Source organism: Salmo salar, chromosome ssa20 (assembly GCF_905237065.1).
Source record: "Salmo salar chromosome ssa20, Ssal_v3.1, whole genome shotgun sequence".
NCBI lineage: Eukaryota > Metazoa > Chordata > Actinopteri > Salmoniformes > Salmonidae > Salmo > Salmo salar.
Genome location: NC_059461.1, coordinates 22,128,763 through 22,147,223, shown reverse-complemented (window position 1 = coordinate 22,147,223; position 18,461 = coordinate 22,128,763). Strand labels below are relative to the sequence as shown.

The window sequence follows — 18,461 nt, the reverse complement described above, 5'->3', positions numbered from 1 at the left end:
AAAAAATAGGCCCTACCCATCCCTCACCCAGGGTGTATAAGTTTGGGGCCTGTCGGCTCTGGTTGGGTAGCAGAGCTCTATAACAGATTAGTCAAAATGTCTAGTCTACAATCAAACATTTCACATGATCAGTACCATAGAACTACATATGCAACAGTGGAACTATTGAATACAAACATCATTCAGATATACAGTACCAGTCAAAAGTTTGGACACACCTAGTTATTCAAGGGTTTTTCTTTATTTGTACTATTTTCTACATTGTAGAATAATTATGAAGACATCAAAACTATGAAATAACACATATGGAATCATGTAGTAACCCAAAAAAGTGTTGAACAAATCAAAAATATATTTTATAATTTAAAGTAGCCACCTTTTGCCTTGATGACAGCTTTGCACACTCTTGGCATTCTCTCAACCAGCTTCATGAGGTAGCCACCTGGAATGCATTTAAATTATTTTGTGGAATTTCTTTCCTTCTTAATACATTTGAGCCAATCGGTTGTATTGATTCAAGGTAGGGGTGGTAAACAGAAGATAGCCCTATTTGGTAAAAGACCAAGTCCATATTATTGCAAGAACAGCTCAAACAGAAAATACACGAGCTCTGAAGCAAGCTTCCAGAAAATTGGAACGGAAATGGCGCCACACCAAACTGGAAGTCTTCCGACTAGCTTGGAAAGACAGTACCGTGCAGTATCGAAGAGCCCTCACTGCTGCTCGATCATCCTATTTTTCCAACTTAATTGAGGAAAATAAGAACAATCCGAAATTTCTTTTTGATACTGTCGCAAAGCTAACTAAAAAGCAGCCTTCGCAAATGGAGGATGGCTTTCACTTCAGCAGTAATAAATTTATGAACTTCTTTGAGGAAAAGATCATGATCATTAGAAAGCAAATTACAGACTCCTCTTTATATCTGTGTATTCCTCCAAAGCTCCATTGTCCTGAGTCTACACAACTCTTCCAGGACCTAGGATCAAGGGAGATACTAAAGTGTTTTAGTACTATATCTCTTGACGCAATGATGAAAATAATCATGGCCTCCAAACCCTCAAGCTGCATACTGGACCCTATTCCAACTAAACTACTGAAAGAGCTGCTTCCTGTGCTTGGCCCTCCTATGTTGAACATAATAAACGGCTCTCTATCCACCAGATGTGTACCAAGCTCACTAAAAGTGGCAGTAATAAAGCCTCTCTTGAAAAAGCCGAATCTTGATCCAGAAATTATAAAAAACTATCGGCCTATATCGAATCTTCCATTCCTCTCAAAAATTTTAGAAAAAGCTGTTGCACAGCAACTCACTGCCTTCCTGAAGACAAACAATGTATACGAAACGCTTCAGTCTGGTTTTAGACCCCATCATAGCACTGAGACTGCACTTGTGAAGGTGGTAAATTACCTTTTAATGACGTCAGACCGAGGCTCTGCATCTGTCCTCGTGCTCCTAGATCTTAGTGCCGCTTTTGATACCATCGATCACCACATTCTTTTGGAGAGATTGGAAACCCAAATTGGTCTACATGGACAAGTTCTGGCCTGGTTTAGATCTTATCTGTCGGAAAGATATCAGTTTGTCTCTGTGAATGGTTTGTCCTCTGACAAATCAATTGTAAATTTCGGTGTTCCTCAAGGTTCCGTTTTAGGACCACTATTGTTTTCACTATATATTTTACCTCTTGGGGATGTCATTCGAAAACATAATGTTAAATTTCACTGCTATGCGGACGACACACAGCTGTACATTTCAATGAAACATGGTGAAGCCCCAAAATTGCCCTCGCTAGAAGCCTGTGTTTCAGACATAAAGAAGTGGATGGCTGCAAACTTTCTACTTTTAAACTCGGACAAAACAGAGATGCTTGTTCTAGGTCCCAAGAAACAAAGAGATCTTCTGTTGAATCTGACAATTAATCTGGATGGTTGTACAGTCGTCTCGAATAAAACTGTGAAGGACCTCGGCGTTACTCTGGACCCTGATCTCTCTTTTGAAGAACATATCAAGACTGTTTCAAGGACAGCTTTTTTCCATCTACGTAACATTGCAAAAATCAGAAATGTTCTGTCCAAAAATGACGCAGAAAAATTAATCCATGCTTTTGTTACTTCTAGGCTGGACTACTGCAATGCTCTACTTTCCGGCTACCCGGATAAAGCACTAAATAAACTTCAGTTAGTGCTAAATACGGCTGCTTGAATCCTGACTAGAACCAAAGAATTTGATCATATTACTCCAGTGCTAGCCTCCCTACACTGGCTTCCTGTTAAGGCAAGGGCTGATTTCAAGGTTTTACTGCTAACCTACAAAGCATTACATGGGCTTGCTCCTACCTATCTTTCCGATTTGGTCCTGCCGTACATACCTACACGTACGCTACGGTCACAAGACGCAGGCCTCCTAATTGTCCCTAGAATTTCTAAGCAAACGGCTGGAGGTAGGGCTTTCTCCTATAGAGCTCCATTTTTATGGAATGGTCTGCCTACCAATGTGAGAGACGCAGACTCAGTCTCAACCTTTAAGTCTTTACTGAAGACTTATCTCTTCAGTAGGTCCTATGATTAAGTATAGTCTGGCCCAGGAGTGTGAAGGTGAACGGAAAGGCTGGAGCAACGAACCGCCCTTGCTGTCTCTGCCTTGCCGGTTCCCCTCTTTCCACTGGGATTCTCTGCCTCTAACCCTTTTACAGGGGCTGAGTCACCGGCCTACTGGTGTTCTTCCATGCCGTCCATGGGAGGGGTGCGTCACTTGAGTGGGTTGAGTCACTGACGTGGTCTTCCTGTCTGGGTTGGCGCCCCCCCCTTGCGTTGTGCCATGGCGGAGATCGTTGTGGGCTATACTCGGCCTTGTCTTAGGACGGTAAGTTGGTGGTTGGAGACATCCCTCTAGTGGTGTGGGGGCTGTGCTTTGGCAAAGTGGGTGGGGTTATATCCTGCCTGTTTGGCCCTGTCCGGGGGTATCATCGGATGGGGCCACAGTGTCTTCTGATCCCTCCTGCCTCAGCCTCCAGTATTTATGCTGCAGCAGTTTATGTGTCGGGGGGCTAGGGTCAGTCTGTTATATCTGGAGTATTTCTCTTGTCTTATCCGGTGTCCTGTGTGTATTTAAATATGCTCTCTCTAATTCTCTCTTTCTCTCTTTCTGTCTTTCTCTCGGAGGACCTGAGCCCTAGGACCATGCCTCAGGACTACCTGGTATGATGACTCCTTGCTGTCCCCAGTCCACCTGGCCGTGCTGCTGCTCCAGTTTCAACTGTTCTGCCTGCGGCTATGGAACCCTGACCTGTTCACCGGACGTGCTTGTTGCACCCTCGACAACTACTATGATTATTATTATTTGACCATGCTGGTCATTTATGAACATTTTAACATCTTGACCATGTTCTGTTATAATATCCACCCTGCACAGCCAGAAGAGGACTGGCCACCCCTCATAGCCTGGTTCCTCTCTAGGTTTCTTCCTAGGTTTTTGGCCTTTCTAGGGAGTTTTTCTTAGGGAGTTTTTCCTAGCCACCGTGCTTCTTTCACATGCTTTGCTTGCTGTTTGGGGTTTTAGGCTGGGTTTCTGTACAGCACTTTGAGAATATCAGCTGATGTACGAAGGGCTATATAAAAAAAAAATATTTAAAAAAAAAATTATAATTGAAATAAGCAAACGGAAACGACAGTCCATCATTACTTTAAGACATGAAGGTCAGTCAATACAAAACATTTCAAGAACTTTGAAAGTTTCTTCAAGTGCAGTTGCAAAAACCATCAAGCGCTATGATGAAACTGGCTCTCAAGAGGACTGCCACAGGAAAGGAAGACCCAGAGTTACCTCTGCTGCAGAGGGTAAGTTCATTAGAGTTAACTGCACCTCAGATTGCAGCCCAAATAAATGCTTCACAGAGTTCAAGTAACAGACACATCTCAACATCAACGGTTCAGAGGAGACTGCATGAGTCAGGCCTTCATGGTCGAATTGATGCAAAGAAACTACTACCAAAGGACACCAATAAGAAGAAGATACTTGCTTGGGCCAAGGAACACGAGCAATGGACATTAGACCGGTGGAAATCTGTCTAAATGTTTTATTTTTGGTTCCAACCGCTGTGTCTTTGTGAGACCACCGTGAAGCATGGAGGAAGAGGTGTGGTTGATGCTCATTTATAAAAACCCTCTTAGGCCTCACTCCCCCCCATCTGAGATATCTACTGCAGCCCTCATCCTCCATATACAACACCGTTCTGCCAGTCACATTCTGTTAAAGGTCCCCAAAGCGCACACATCCCTGGGTCGCTCGTCTTTTCAGTTCGCTGCAGCTAGTGACTGGAACTAGCAGCAAAAAACACTCAAACTGGACAGTTTTATCTCAATCTCTTCATTCAAAGACTCAACCATGGACACTCTTACTGACAGTTTTGGCTGCTTTGCGTGATGTATTGTTGTCTCTACCTTCTTGCCCATTGTGCTGTTGTCTGTGCCCAATAATGTTTGTACACTGTTTTGTGCTGCTGCCATGTTGTTGTCATGTTGTGTTGCTACTGTAACATGCTGTGTTGTCATGTGTTGCTGTCATGCTATGTTGTTGTCTTAGGTCTCTCTTTATGTACTGTTGTCTCTTGTCGCGATGTGTGTTTTGTCCTGTTTTGTGCTGCTACCATGTTGTGCTGCTGCCATGTTATGTTGTTGTCATGTTGTGATGCTACCATGCTGTGTTGTCATGTGTAGCTGCCATGCTATGTTGTTGTCTTAGGTCTCTCTTTATGTAGTGTTGTCTCTCTTGTCGTGATGTGTGTTTTGTCCTATATTGGATTTATTTATTTTTTTAATCCCAGCCCCCGTCACCGCAGGAGGCCTATTTGCCTTTTGGTAGGCCATCATTGTAAATAAGAATTTGTTCTTAACTGACTTGCCTTGTTAAATAAAAGAATGGTGTGGTGGTGCTTTGCTGGTGACACTGTCAGTAATGTATTTAGAATTCAAGGCACACTTAACCAGCATGGCTACCACAGCATTCTGCAGGAATACACCATCCCATTTGGTTTGTGCTTAGTGGGAATATCATTTGTTTTTCAACAGGACAATGACCCAACACACCTCCAGGCTGTGTAAGCGCTATCTGTATGTTTAATAAAAAATCATATCAGACATTATCAAAAATCAAATCAAACATAAATGTACACAATATAAAGACAAACAGTGCATATACAAAAATTCCTTGTTAGGTTGCGTCGCTGTCGGATGAAAATCTCTCATATCCAACAGAAATGTTTCAGGAAATTGAAAAAAGCCATATTGTCTCATTAACAAACATACAGTTATGAAATGACAGAGGCTATTTTGAATACATTTTATTGTTCCTAGAATATTTTCAGAAAACATTGAAGGGAGTTACTGCTTTCAATACATGTCAGTTTGAGTTATGAGGTTTTCATCAGACAGCGATGTTATGTTTGTTTACTGGCGGCCCGCAGGTGATTTTTATTTCCAAAGTACTCCCATGCATTATAGATAGACACTATATATACACAAAGGTATGTGGATACCCCTTACAATTAGTGGATTTGGCTATTTCAGCCACACCCGTTGCTGACAAGTGTATAAAATCGAGCACACCGCCATGCAATCTCCATAGACATTGGCAGTAGAATGGCCTTACCGAAGAGCTCAGGGAATTTCAAAGTGGCACCGTCATAGGATGCCACCTTTCCAACAAGTCAGTTTGTCAAATATCTGCCCTGCTAGAGCTGCCGCGGTCAACGGTAAGTGCTGTTATTTTGAAGTGGAAACGTCTAGGAGCAACAACGACTCAGCTGCGAAGTGGTAGGCCACACAAGCTAACAGAACGGGCACACCGATTGCTGAAGCTAATAAAAATTGTCTGTCCTCGGTTGAAACACTCACTACCGAGTTCCAAACTGCCTCTGGAAGCAACGTCAGCACACAAACTGTTTGTTGGGATCTTCATGAAATGGGTTTCCATGGCCAAGCAGTTGCACACAAGCCTAAGATCACCATGGGCAATGCCAAGCGTCTGCAGGAGTGGTGTAAAGCTCACCGCCATTGTACTCTGGAGCAGTGAAAACGCGTTCTCTGGAGTGATGAATCACGCTTCACCATCTATCTGGCAGTCTGACGGACGAATCTGGGTTTGGCGGATGCCAGGAGAATGCTACCTGCCCCAATGCATAGTGCCAACTATAAAGTTTGGTAGAGGTGGTCTGGGGATGTTTTTCATGGTTCGTGCTAGGCCCCTTAGTTCCAATGAAGGTAAATCTTAACACTACAGCATACAATGGCATTATAGACGATTCTGTGCTTCTTCCAACTTTGTGGCAACAGTTTGGGGAAGGCCCTTTCCTGTTTCAGCATGACAATGAATTGGAACGCCGACTGCGAGCCATGCGTAATTGCCCAACATCAGTGCCTGACCTCACTAATGTTGTTGTGGCTGAATGGAAGCAAGACCCCACAGCAATGTTCCAACATCAAGTGGAAAGCCTTCCCAGAAGAGTGGAGGTTGTTAGAGCAGCAAAGGGGGACCAACTCCATATTAATTCCCATGATTTTAGAATGAGATGTTTGACGAGTGGTCATGTAGTGTATGTGATTGTGTACAAATGTAAGCAAGGTTTGAAATTATTATGCTATAGTCAAGTACTATATCTGTTTTGGCTTCTTGCGGTCAATTTGCAGTCTACAAAGAAAAGAATTGGCCGGTGGCTGAATCTAGTTGATGATCCCTGCTTTAGGGGGTACCACCATGTGAGTGTAAAAGGTAAGATAATTACATTTTTCACATGCAACAAGACCCTCTGTGTTTTTTTGTAAAAAAATATATTTCAACTGGCCTGAGTCAAACGTTTTATCCTCTCCACCACACAAAGTGCCATCAGTAGGTTGATGAGAAGCATCCTCACATGTATTCACAGTGTTTTCTCTAATATCGAATATAAAAAATGTCTCTCACAAAGCATTTGAGATATTTACATGTAAGACGCCTTGACAGATATTTAAAACTAACCACAGATAATGAATAAGTATAACCACTTGTGGTGATGCTCATTATGTTGTGTCTACTTTTATCCATAAATAAAGGCATTGAGGCAATCAACGCCACATACACACCCACAGTTGGGGTGAAACGGACCCTTTATGTATTATAAATTGTCCACAGGTTCTGTGATGGGCACTTGGGGTTCAACATAGTTCTCCTCCTTCCCCACCCAGTGGATGCCATGGCCGTTCTCTCTGGGGAGGTGTGGGGAGTGCTCACGGTCCAGAGAGGCAAAGGTGGTGAACTGGACCCTCTTCCTCTTGCTTGTGGGGGAGTGGAGGGACTCAGTGCGGTTCATGGGCTTGGCCCCGAGGGAGCCCCCACAGACCAAAGGAGAGGAGGGTCTGGAGGGGGCTAGGCAGCTGGGCTGCCTGGGCAGAGAGGCAATCTTATCAGGCCCAATGTCTATGACTGTTGTGGTGCTGTGGTCGTCTTGCTGGAGGGGAGTGCCAGGCACGTTCATCACCAGCTCTGCATCAGTGCCCAGCCACACCCAGTCGTGCCTGTGCCCCGTGGGCTCCTGGCCATGAGAGGAGGGATGTTTGTGCCTGAACTTTACTACGTAAGAGATGCAGTTCACCAAGAAGACCAGGATGGCCAGGCAGAAGACCCCCAGCAGAGCGTACATGCCGATCTCCAAGTCTGAGAGAGGCCGGTTAGACAGCATATCCTCATTGCCCATGTCCATCTCGACTTGCTCCTTGTCAGGCACCTCCACCTGAGAGGGGAAGTTATTGTAGTTGATCAGGTTACCAAGTGTCTTCACAGTGCTACTGACTGCAACACTACCTATACCTACAATTAGCCCATTGTCTGTCCCCTCAGCTGTGCCATAGTCACTAGGGCTGCTAACATCACTGTCATTGATGGGGTTGGCAGGACTGTTGATGGTTGCAGCATTTAAGAAGCTTCCTGATTCACTCGCCCTGGCCATTCCGCCCTGGCTGCTGCCACCGCTGGACATGCTCCCCGGAGCGGCGTCTGACTCACTGGATTTGGCTGTTGTGGAGACCTTGCGCATGGCGCTCTCCTCCCGCTCTGAGGCTGAGCTGCTGGGCAGGGGCTGCTGGGGCTGCTGCTGCTTCCTCTCACTGTCCACCTCCTCCCCATCATTCCCATAGTCACTGCTGCTGTCCTTACTGCTGCCACTGCCAACCCCACCTCCACTACTGCTGCTACTGTTGCTGCTACTATTGCTGGAAAAGCGCCGGCTGTTGACCTGGAACTTGACCTTGAGGCTGACGCTGCCCACGGCCAGCGAGCTCTTCCGTTTGGACTTCTGGCAAGCCTCACAGATGGCCATCTCCACCCTGACCAGCACACCCTGTCCCTCGCCCTCCGCCACCACTGCAGGCGGGGAGCCCTGCACCGAAACCACGCCCTGGTCCAGAGAGGTCAGTGTCACACGGTAGTAGGCTGGGTCATAAATGTCCAGAGGTGTCAGGGAGCCATCGCTGAACTGGACCCAGGAACTAACCACAGCCTCCTGAGGAGACAAAATAACAAACAATATGTAATATTATTAAACTCAATCTAAAGTATACCTGTGTCTGATCTGATTGTCATTCAAGAAGATCATAAACAACACCTGTTTGGGGCTCTGCAGCACTTCCTGTATGGTTGCCGTGGCGAGGATGGCCCTGTTGCTTCCTGGGCTGAGCTGCAGGGACAGAGCCAGGCCGGTGACCAGCTGCACCCCCAGCTCTGTGATGGTTACTTTGTTATTCACTACCGTCACCGTCTTCTCTGCCAGGATGGAGTCAGAGAGGGGGGAGAACACCTTCGCGGGCACAAAAAACAGATTGCATTAAATATCACGTCATGATAATATCCAATGTCGCCTCTATAGATAAAGGCCCATTTAAACATGCAGTCAGTCAGGCTTCCCACCAGGCCTGATGGTTACCTGGACGGAGGTGGTCCCCATGTCTTGTCCTGACAGCACCCTGCCTGCCTGCAGTCTGGCGATGCGAGGGTCCTCCACCTTGAGGAAATGGCGCACAAGCCTGGTGACGTCCACCTGCCAGTCTGAGCCCAGAAAGTAGACCTGGGGCTCCCGGGGGTCCGACTGCTTGGCTATGAAGTGTGTGATCACACGCACAAGGGCATGCTGGAACTGCAACATGCAGCCTTTACCCTTCTTATCCTCCTCATCACTGTTCCAGCTGAGCCTAGGGAATTAATAGAAACACTCTGAATTAGGCTACAGCACACGTCACACCTGTCACAAAACACACACGCAAGCATGCACACACACATATTCTGTGCCCTGTCCCTAATCACTGTTTCCCATTTTAATTCTCTCACTCTGTAGATTGGATCACATTGAGGTATTTTAATACATTATGTAATGGAATTAAAACACAAGCCTGATCTTGTTGAGAAATACTATTTGTGATAAAACATACACTAATTTTAGAGTTAGGGCTTCCTTTTAAGCCACTAGACTTCACTGTGTGCCAGGAATGGGGGTTACTGGTGGGCTCTAATGTACCTCTTGCTGGTCATGATGGGCACCCTCCATCCCTTGATTTGGCTGAGCTCTGTGTCAGACACCTCGATCTGGAGGGGCAGCCGTGGGATCCACACGTTCATCTCCAGCTGGGCACTCAGGTAGCTGTAGGTGAAGTTCACCATCATCCTCACCTTGCCCTTCATCTCCTTCCCATTCACAAACACGTAGTCACACCTGTCTGACACCTGGACAGGGGACGAGCAGAAATAACAGCAATAGTTAAACATCAGAACAGGCCTTACCAAAACATACGTTCCCTGTCATTTATGCTATTTAGGGGTGAATATGTTATACTATATATTCAGATTAAGCATGTGACCAGCTTCTAAATTAAACTACTGTATGTACAGATTTGTTCTATTACACATGAAATACAGCATTTATTTGTAAATGAGTGGTGTGAAAGTGGGACTCTTTAAATGATAGAGAGATCTTATATGATGCTAAGTTACACCAATGAAAATGAGAGATAATGAAACTAGACATTAAGTTATCCTTAACCGAGGACAAATAGTTCCCAGATCTTTAATGAACTCAACAAATGGCTCTGCCGTATCTTAGCAGTGCATGCCCCACTATGGTAATATAGTCAATCAGCTGTAAGAAACTGCTACACTGAACACAAGGCGAAGGCCATAATAAGATATAACATTGAAATGTATGTTAATCCAATAACACACTGTGCTATATTCATTACATTTTCATTTTTTATGTAACCTTGGTAAGTCGTTTCTGTCAGCCCATTGAGAAATTTCATGGTTTTTTTTAAACCATGGAAAACATACTGCAGGTTCAGCCCGGTTCTATCAAAGTTCCTTGCTTGAAGGAATTGGATCATTTATGGAGCATTGAAATTCCGTTATCATTGGCTCCCGTAAGTGCTCAGGGGAGTAAAGAAAAATGGCCTTGACTTTGACAGACTCAAGGGAGGCATGCAAATGGAAGAGATTCCTACTCTACCTATCCATGAACTCAGCAGTTAGAAGATGCATTGTCAGAGTAATGTCCTGTTTGTTGTGGGTGATCCTGTGATATCATAGTCAGCAAGTAGCTGACAACAATTACCTTGCACACTAACTAAATCTCTGGTTTGGTAAAAAGGCTATCGAATGTTCCACATGGAAAATTGAGTTGGAAGAGGAGTAAAAGTGTGTTGCTGCAGTTTCTCATCCAAGCAAATTTATGAACAATTGTACAACGGGTGGTTCTAATCCTGAATGCTGATTGGTTAAAACCATAATCCAGCAGGTGTCTATTCCACAAGTTACCACCGGCTAAATCTATGACGTTAAAATGACTATTTACTCTGTTCCATCTGACGGCGCAATCCACTGTCTCATCAGCCCAGCCAAGCAATTTATCAACTTGATCTCCACTATAAAAAGCATCTAGATATTATCTCACATTTCTTTTAGACTAGTATTTAGTTTTCAACAGTGGAGATTTGCATAAACCTTGCTGTCTGTCTCTCCGACATTTGCAACATTGTTTCAATATTCAAATTCGATCTCCAGCTGTCCCATAGTAATGAACGTGTCGGGACGGGACAAACAGGTAGACAGCGTTTCTCTGTCAGTCGAAATCATGAATCAATTGGCATCATTTTTAAGGATATATACAAAGAAATGTCAATTGAAAAAGGGTCAAACGAAACAAAGTGCAGCTAGTTTGCAGTCTTTCCAGCTTCAGTTTGAAGGGATTGTGTTAGCTGTGTTGTTGTCTATCTCCTATGAACAATAGTGTCCTGACGAGGAGCACATTTTCTATGCCAGGCGAAATCGCGCCTCATTAGCTCATTGTTATGGATGTATCCAAATAAATGTCTCTAGAAAACACTTTAAACAAATGCAAAGGCTGCTACTGTTGTTATTCTGGCTGCACTGTTTGACTTGACTGTAAGTTAGCCATTGTTGGCAAGCTAGCAAGCAAGGGATAGGAACGTTGCCAGCCAGTATGGCAATCGAACATTTAGAACGAATGACTGGGTCACGTCCATAGATACAGAACAAAAAGACTGAACGACTGGTTTGTGTCAATAGATACAGAACAAAAAGACTGAACGACTGGTTTGTGTCCATAGATACAGAACAAAAAGACTGAACGACTGGTTTGTGTCAATAGATACAGAACAAAAAGACTGAACGACTGGTTTGTGTCAATAGATACAGAACAAAAAGACTGAACGACTGGTTTGTGTCAATAGATACAGAACAAAAAGACTGAACGACTGGTTTGTGTCAATAGATACAGAACAAAAAGACTGAACGACTGGTTTGTGTCCATAGATACAGAACAAAAAGACTGAACGACTGGTTTGTGTCAATAGATACAGAACAAAAAGACTGAACGACTGGTTTGTGTCAATAAATACAGAACAAAAAGACTGAACGACTGGTTTGTGTCCATAGATACAGAACAAAAAGACTGAACGACTGGTTTGTGTCAATAGATACAGAACAAAAAGACTGAACGACTGGTTGCGTTTCTGGCAACCGAACCGATAGAACAAACGACCAGCCAGCTTGGGTAGCATTCTTAGATTTGTGTCGGGACTATATCTTGTGGAAGGATGAAATAAATTCATCAAAATAACATTTTTTAATGAAAATATGTCAACCATTATTTGAATATGTTGGTAACTTCGTTTTGGGCCTAACAACACACGTGCTAATGTATCCTCAGGCATTATCACTTAATTGCCTGTGCTAGTATGCACCGATCTTTTTCCAATGAGATCATGAAGAGTTTTCATTAATAGTTTTCATCCATAGACAGTAGACAAGGTCAGTCAATCATCCCTAATCTAAGAGCCCAGTTACTTTCTTAGGTAAGAGTTCTCGTCCTCCCATCTCCAAGCTACTCCATATTAGTTAAATCTCACTGACAGCCTCAAACTCTTCCATGTTTACATGGCAACATAACCAAATCATTTTCCAAAGATATTTACTTCAAAAGGTGTTTTGAAGTGCTGATCCAAGTCTCTTGCAAGTCTCCAAAGACATAATCTCAGCATGGAGCACAGAATATCACTCAGTGTTCTACCATGAAAACATGTCTGAAATGTACGTTTCATTTGATCTATGCCATTTGTCTTTCATCACTTCATGCAGTATCAAGGCAGAGTGAGAAAATCTCTCTTTCAGGTCAACAAGATTAATTTCATTTGCACCTTTCTCTTGACTCACAAACATTTATCAGTAACTGTGCTGACAGAGTGAATACCAACTGCATGGATAAGTGATCTCCACCCCCCAAAAATCTAAGGCAGCAGTGAGTAGACTGTATTCATTACACAAGAAGCTACAAATTGACAGAGAATAGACTTTTATTAATACCTATTTTAAAGATAACTGGTTTTGATATTTGACGTGCCAGATTCATCTTAATCTCAAGGCATTTCACACAAGTACCCAAGTGTCCATTGCTCACAACTGACAAAGCAAATGTTTCTATACCTCTGAAAAGCCTTTTCATCATGGCAGATTTTACTTTGTTTTAGCATTTCAGACCAGAGAAAATAAAATGGAATAAAGCCTTGCCATTTATCATCGGCAGATTTCATACTCTTTTCACATGCGTCATAAGAGCAAAGATATCTGTGTAGAGCCGCTAAACTAAGAAGCTTAGGGAGAATTTTTGCTACTAAAGCTTACTTATACATCTGATCAGCAAACAAACACTATAAGCTTTAAGTCTAAGCTTGGGCCAACTATAAAGGGTCATTCATCTTTTAAATGCATGAATAGTGATTTACATTTTGTTGTCACTATCATAATCCCAATGCTCTCGTATCTATTCCATTTCTTTACAAAACAGACATCACTTATTTCCTGTGGTCATGTACTAATGGATTTCTTCAAAAACAAAACAACAACAGACAAATGGGTGGATAAGCCTTTGTTTATGTTAAACTTATGTTAGTACACAGAGCAAGTTGTATAATTACACTTACATTGGCCGAATGTAGATCAATGGCTGTAATAACAAAGGGATATTGTGCAACAACAATAAGCACCGTGAAGTGTTTGTTCTTCCTTTGTTTCCCTGTCATGTCCTGTTATGTGTTAATTTCAGTTCAGCAGCTGATGGGCATGATGGAGGACATCACTGGAGAGTCACTCACTGTTTGTTTTGTGATGTGGAAGAGAGCATGTGCAGAGGTGACTTTGGTACAACTTATTTGCCTTTAGCAGTCACTCCCCCCTCTTACACCCACACTAAATGGCCCTCCTCCTGTCTCATAGTCTTGGGGCAGCTAGACAGGACACACACACTCTACCGGCACTCTAACCACAGTCAAAACAGGCTGGTAACCACATGACTAGAAATCTCCTTGGTTGTTGGACATGTTTATTCACACCACAGATCTGCAAAGTATCCTGGCAGTGACACCTGTGTGTAAAGTAAGGAAGCTTTCAGTGAAAGAAGTGAAGGTGAATGTTAGAGTAGCCCCATAATCTCGGTGTTGGAATGCTCTGTGTTTAGCAACTGAGTCTGACAGCTTCATATCAACACCTTAGAGAAACACACTCACCTTATTTGTGTGTCAAAGTGCTAAGTACCTCCACCACTAAGCCATGGTTTTAGCACACATACACCCTTTACCCAAGGATAAATTCCAGGGGACAATGTGGCATCAAGCGGTAGGCAGCCTGCAGTACCTTCAGGATGTCCTCGTCAGTGGAGCTGCAGTTGGTGAAGTCTGAGACGTCAGTGACTGACCCGTCCTCCTCCACAGCCACAGTCCTGACAGGCAACACCACCTTCTTCCCAGTCAGCACCGCCGTGTTCAGGATCTCTGTGTCCTAAAGGGAAGACATCATCAGTCTGGATATAGGTTTAATAAGTTATCAACCTAATGGAACCATTAATGGTTAAGATATAAACTTGTTGTAGGCAGGGGGAGCAGGGGAGAAATTGTGAGTGGAAACAACATGACCTGAAGTTGTCATTTCCCATCGCTAGTACAAATACATATTTGATTAATTAAACGGTCAAATTAAATGTTATTAGTCACATGCTTCGTAAACAACAGGTGTGAACTAACAGTGAAATGCATTTCCCAACAATGCGGAGAGAAAGAAAATAGAGAAATAATAGAAGCAATAATCAATACGCAGTGAGTAATGATAACTTGGCTATATACATGGGGTACAAGTACCAAGTTGATGTGCAGGGGTACGAGGTAATTTAGGTAGATATGTACAGTACCAGTCAAAGGTTTGGACACACCTACTCATTCAAGGGTTTTTCTTTATTATTTTCTACATTGTAGAATAATAGTGAAGACATCAAAGCTATGACATAACACAGGTGACTACCTCATGAAGCTGGTTGAGAGAATGCCAAGAGTGTGCAAAGCGGTCATCAAGGCAAAGGGTGGCTACTTTAAAGAATCTCAAATATAAAATATATTTTGCTTTATTTAACACGTTTTTGGTTACTACATGATTCCATATGTATTATTTCATAGTTGTGATGTCTTCGCTATTATTCTACAATGTAGAAAATAGTAAAAAATATAAGAAAAACCCTTGAATGAGTAGGTGTGTCCAAACCTTTGACTGGTACTGTAAATATATATAATCCTTCTTTTATTGGCAATATAACTGTAGCTCCAACCAATATTTCACAATTTTCAGCAGCTCATAGTGCTGAGTGCTAGATCAGTACAGACCTAATGGCCCTCTTGCCAAACATCTATTATCCTCATGTTTGGCTCTCAGCCTGAGGTCACCATCTAATCCGTGATTGAGATGAAGGAAGTCAAAGTCCTGAAAAAAATCACAGTACCAATACCTTCATATTTCAGTGCCTTTAATCTGTATTATATTTTCAGATACTGTTTATTGTATGATATGACAAGATTGTCTTTCAATCAATCAAGGTTTTTCCTGTTCACAAACATTAATTTTACATGAAGCCATTAAATACATCTATGAACAAAATGCCCAAAAGATGTATCACAAAATAAGATTTTTTTTGGGAAGATATGGTTTTGAAAAAAGTATTACTACACAGAAATGCTAAATCTCCCATGACAACAAACAATAGTGGTTTAAGAGGTCAGCAGGGCCTGTTGATTGCAGTAGCACAAAGGGCTAAGAGCAGATAGAATATTGTAATGACAATTGCTCATTACATTTCTTATTTAGTTACGGTATAGAGATTATATGATGTATTAATTGCAGAGATCCTATAGTAAGAGAAAGAAAACACACACACAAAAAAAACAATAGTGAAGCATTGGTCAGAGACTGGCAACCTCCTTGTACATCATTATGACACAGAGGCATCAATGTCATGAGTACACAGTGAATTAGGTCCTGTTACCAACAATAGATCTCATATATACAATTGTTGTTGGATGCCTCGTTCAAGGCAAACATAATTTACAATAGCACATTTCACAGGTGAAAATAATACATGCATATTCAAATCAGGTATAAAATCATTGGCACGCTTGATAAGGATGAGAAGAAAAAAAACTGTATAAAATGATACAAATACTGAGCTTTGTTGTACGCTAAGGCTTCGAGTTCCTCCTTAACCTTATTTAATGGTGAGAAAGTGGAAAATATCCATACCTTTGTTATGAAACACCATTTTCTACCACCATGCTAGAGTGGCTAAATGCTAAATGCATCAAGAATTTGCATTTAGCCACTCTAGCATGGTGTGTGGAAAATGGTGTTTCATAAAAAAGTTACGCATATTTTCTGCCTTCTCGCCATTAAATAAAGTTAAGGAGGATATCAAAGCCTTTGCAGCCTGAATGGAGATTGTTTTATGTACGAACTGGTCGCCGGGGCTAACAAGTGTATTATCGGCTGGCCACATCAAGCCCAGACGATAGTGGAGATCCATAAAGCCCACTCGAGTCTGCCCAGGCTAATTGGGAGGGATCTTAGACCATTCCTTTATACAGAATCGTACATATCTTTCGTCTGCACTTATGGACTACCCTCTTCAATTGAAACCACAGGTTTTCAATGGGGTTTAAGTCCAGAGACTGAGATGGTCAAAGCAAAATGTTTTGCAATGGCCATTTCAGTCTCCGGACTTTGAAAACCTTGGAAAGGGCAGTGCATAAGCGCAGATGAAGGATTTCAAGGATCTGGAAAGATGTATGAAGGAATGGTTTAAGATCCCTCCCAACGTGTTCTCCAATCTCATAAAACCTTTTAGAAAAAAGTCTCAATAGCCGTTATCCTGGCAAGGGGAGGGTGACAGAGTATTGAGAACAGGGGTGCCAATAATTCGGAACCTTATCTTTTTCAGATTTGTGTTACTTGTTTAAACAAAATATATTTCTCTGAGCAATTGTATTAGTATTAAATAATATAATTTCTTACATTTTTTTGCAAATCTTTATCAATGGTGCCAATAATCTTGGGCCTGACTGTAGATGCTAGAGATGAGTTGTCAGTCGGTGCTCACCATGACGAGTGTGGCCAGGCCCACAAAGTCTCTCTGGGTGGTGTAGATCCTCATGGAACCCTCCTTCCCCCCATCCCTGGTGTCTGCGGGCAACTCCAGGCGCCATGTGATCACCTGGCTGTCTGATTGGCTGCTCTGCTCCTCCACCTCAAAGTCCATCTGTAGGACCTCCAGTAGACTGCTGTCAAGCCTGAGAGAAGATAGAAGAAACAGGATCAGAGTGGGACTGTCACTGCCAGAGGAACTCATTCAGCGCGTCTTAACTCAAGCTATTATATGTGGTTGTTTCGGTAAGTGGAGATAAACATTATTCATGGCCGGAAAGTAAACAATTTTAAAAGAAAGGAGAAGAATGGTGCTACCATAAACAGTCAAGGTTGGACAGCAAAGCCTAAAGTAATCAAGATGGCACAGCAGTGATCCTGACACAGCAGCCACAGTGTAAACAGAGACAAGAAAAGCAATAAAGAATTGATAGAGGGTGGGAGGATCTGGGTTCCTCAGTCAAATATGCCCTGGAACACTAGGAGGCTGTTATCATTAGTGTATGGATAGCATTGTTTACACTCAAGAGAAATAAGGAAATACTCATTTGATTGTCTGTTTCATCATGCAATAATAATGATTTAATTCCATCAAAATAACAACAAAAACGTATCTTCCTTCCAAAGTCATCAGAAGCATAAAACAAGATTATCCACACAAGGGGGTCATTTAATGTTCTTTCCCACAATCATTTCCTGTAGGGCATGACCAGCCGAGCATGACAAATGAGCATCAGGGATTTGATTGTGTGTGAGACACCAGATTAATGAGATGAACAATCCTCCTCCCCTGAAACCTATTACCTCTAAAAAGACACATGTGCCACTGCAGGCGCCAGGCAGAGGGAGGATGGAAGCATGAGCAAAATAGGATAGATAGCTCATAGCTGTAGCAGTAAAGTTCTCTGATAGCCTGATGCTCGCAATGTACACTAGAATGCCTTGAATAGGACTAGGATAGGATCCCCTCTAATCTGATGAATCTGTCCAAAGTCTCTAAAGTGAAACATCTGTAAAGCATTACAGAGAGTGTTAGGCCTGTTTTAACTGAAATTATGTTAGATCATCATCATTAACATGGGGATTGACAGTAATGGGTGAGTGCAGTGAATGGGTTTAGACAGCTTTTAACTATGGACTTTGAACACAGAGTCAAGTGAGGTGTCATGAACTCATGAGATCTCACTTGTCTCATAATATTGCGCAGCTGGAACTTTGACAATACAAAGTATAATTTCTATTCCTTTGCATCTCTCTATGAAACACACTACTGAATAGAACCTGCTCCACTCACTCTCAAGTAAGTCCTGTATCCAGCACACCCCCTCCTCCCCACATCAACCCTTACATTTGCACACAACCAACTGTCAAATCTTTACAAATGTACCGTGTGTGTCGCCTTCAAAGTCAAATGCAA

At 42.6% G+C, this 18,461-nt stretch overlaps 1 protein-coding gene across 1 annotated transcript; it reads right to left on the bottom strand.

The window, feature by feature from the left end:
• Nucleotides 1–6,525: 6,525 nt before the first annotated feature.
• On the bottom strand, nucleotides 6,526–17,899 carry LOC106579910 (transmembrane protein 132D). Its single transcript, XM_014160268.2, has 6 exons — nucleotides 17,001–17,899; nucleotides 14,222–14,365; nucleotides 9,540–9,745; nucleotides 8,952–9,216; nucleotides 8,634–8,825; nucleotides 6,526–8,531 (listed from the first exon to the last, which is right to left on the bottom strand). The coding sequence occupies exons 1-6, from the start codon at nucleotides 17,247–17,249 to the stop codon at nucleotides 7,149–7,151; spliced, it is 2,439 nt and encodes an 812-aa protein (XP_014015743.2). The 5' UTR covers nucleotides 17,250–17,899; the 3' UTR covers nucleotides 6,526–7,148.
• Between the last annotated feature and the right edge of the window lie 562 nt (nucleotides 17,900–18,461).

Coding starts and splice junctions, on each gene's coding strand:
- LOC106579910 (XM_014160268.2), bottom strand. CDS start 17,249: ATGAGTTCCTCTGGCAGTGACAGTCCCACTCTGATCCTGTTTCTTCTA. Junction 14,366..17,000: donor GCCTGGCCACACTCGTCATG/GTGAGCACCGAC, acceptor TCTTCCCTTTAG/GACACAGAGATCCTGAACAC. Junction 9,746..14,221: donor CTGACGAGGACATCCTGAAG/GTACTGCAGGCT, acceptor TCCCCTGTCCAG/GTGTCAGACAGGTGTGACTA.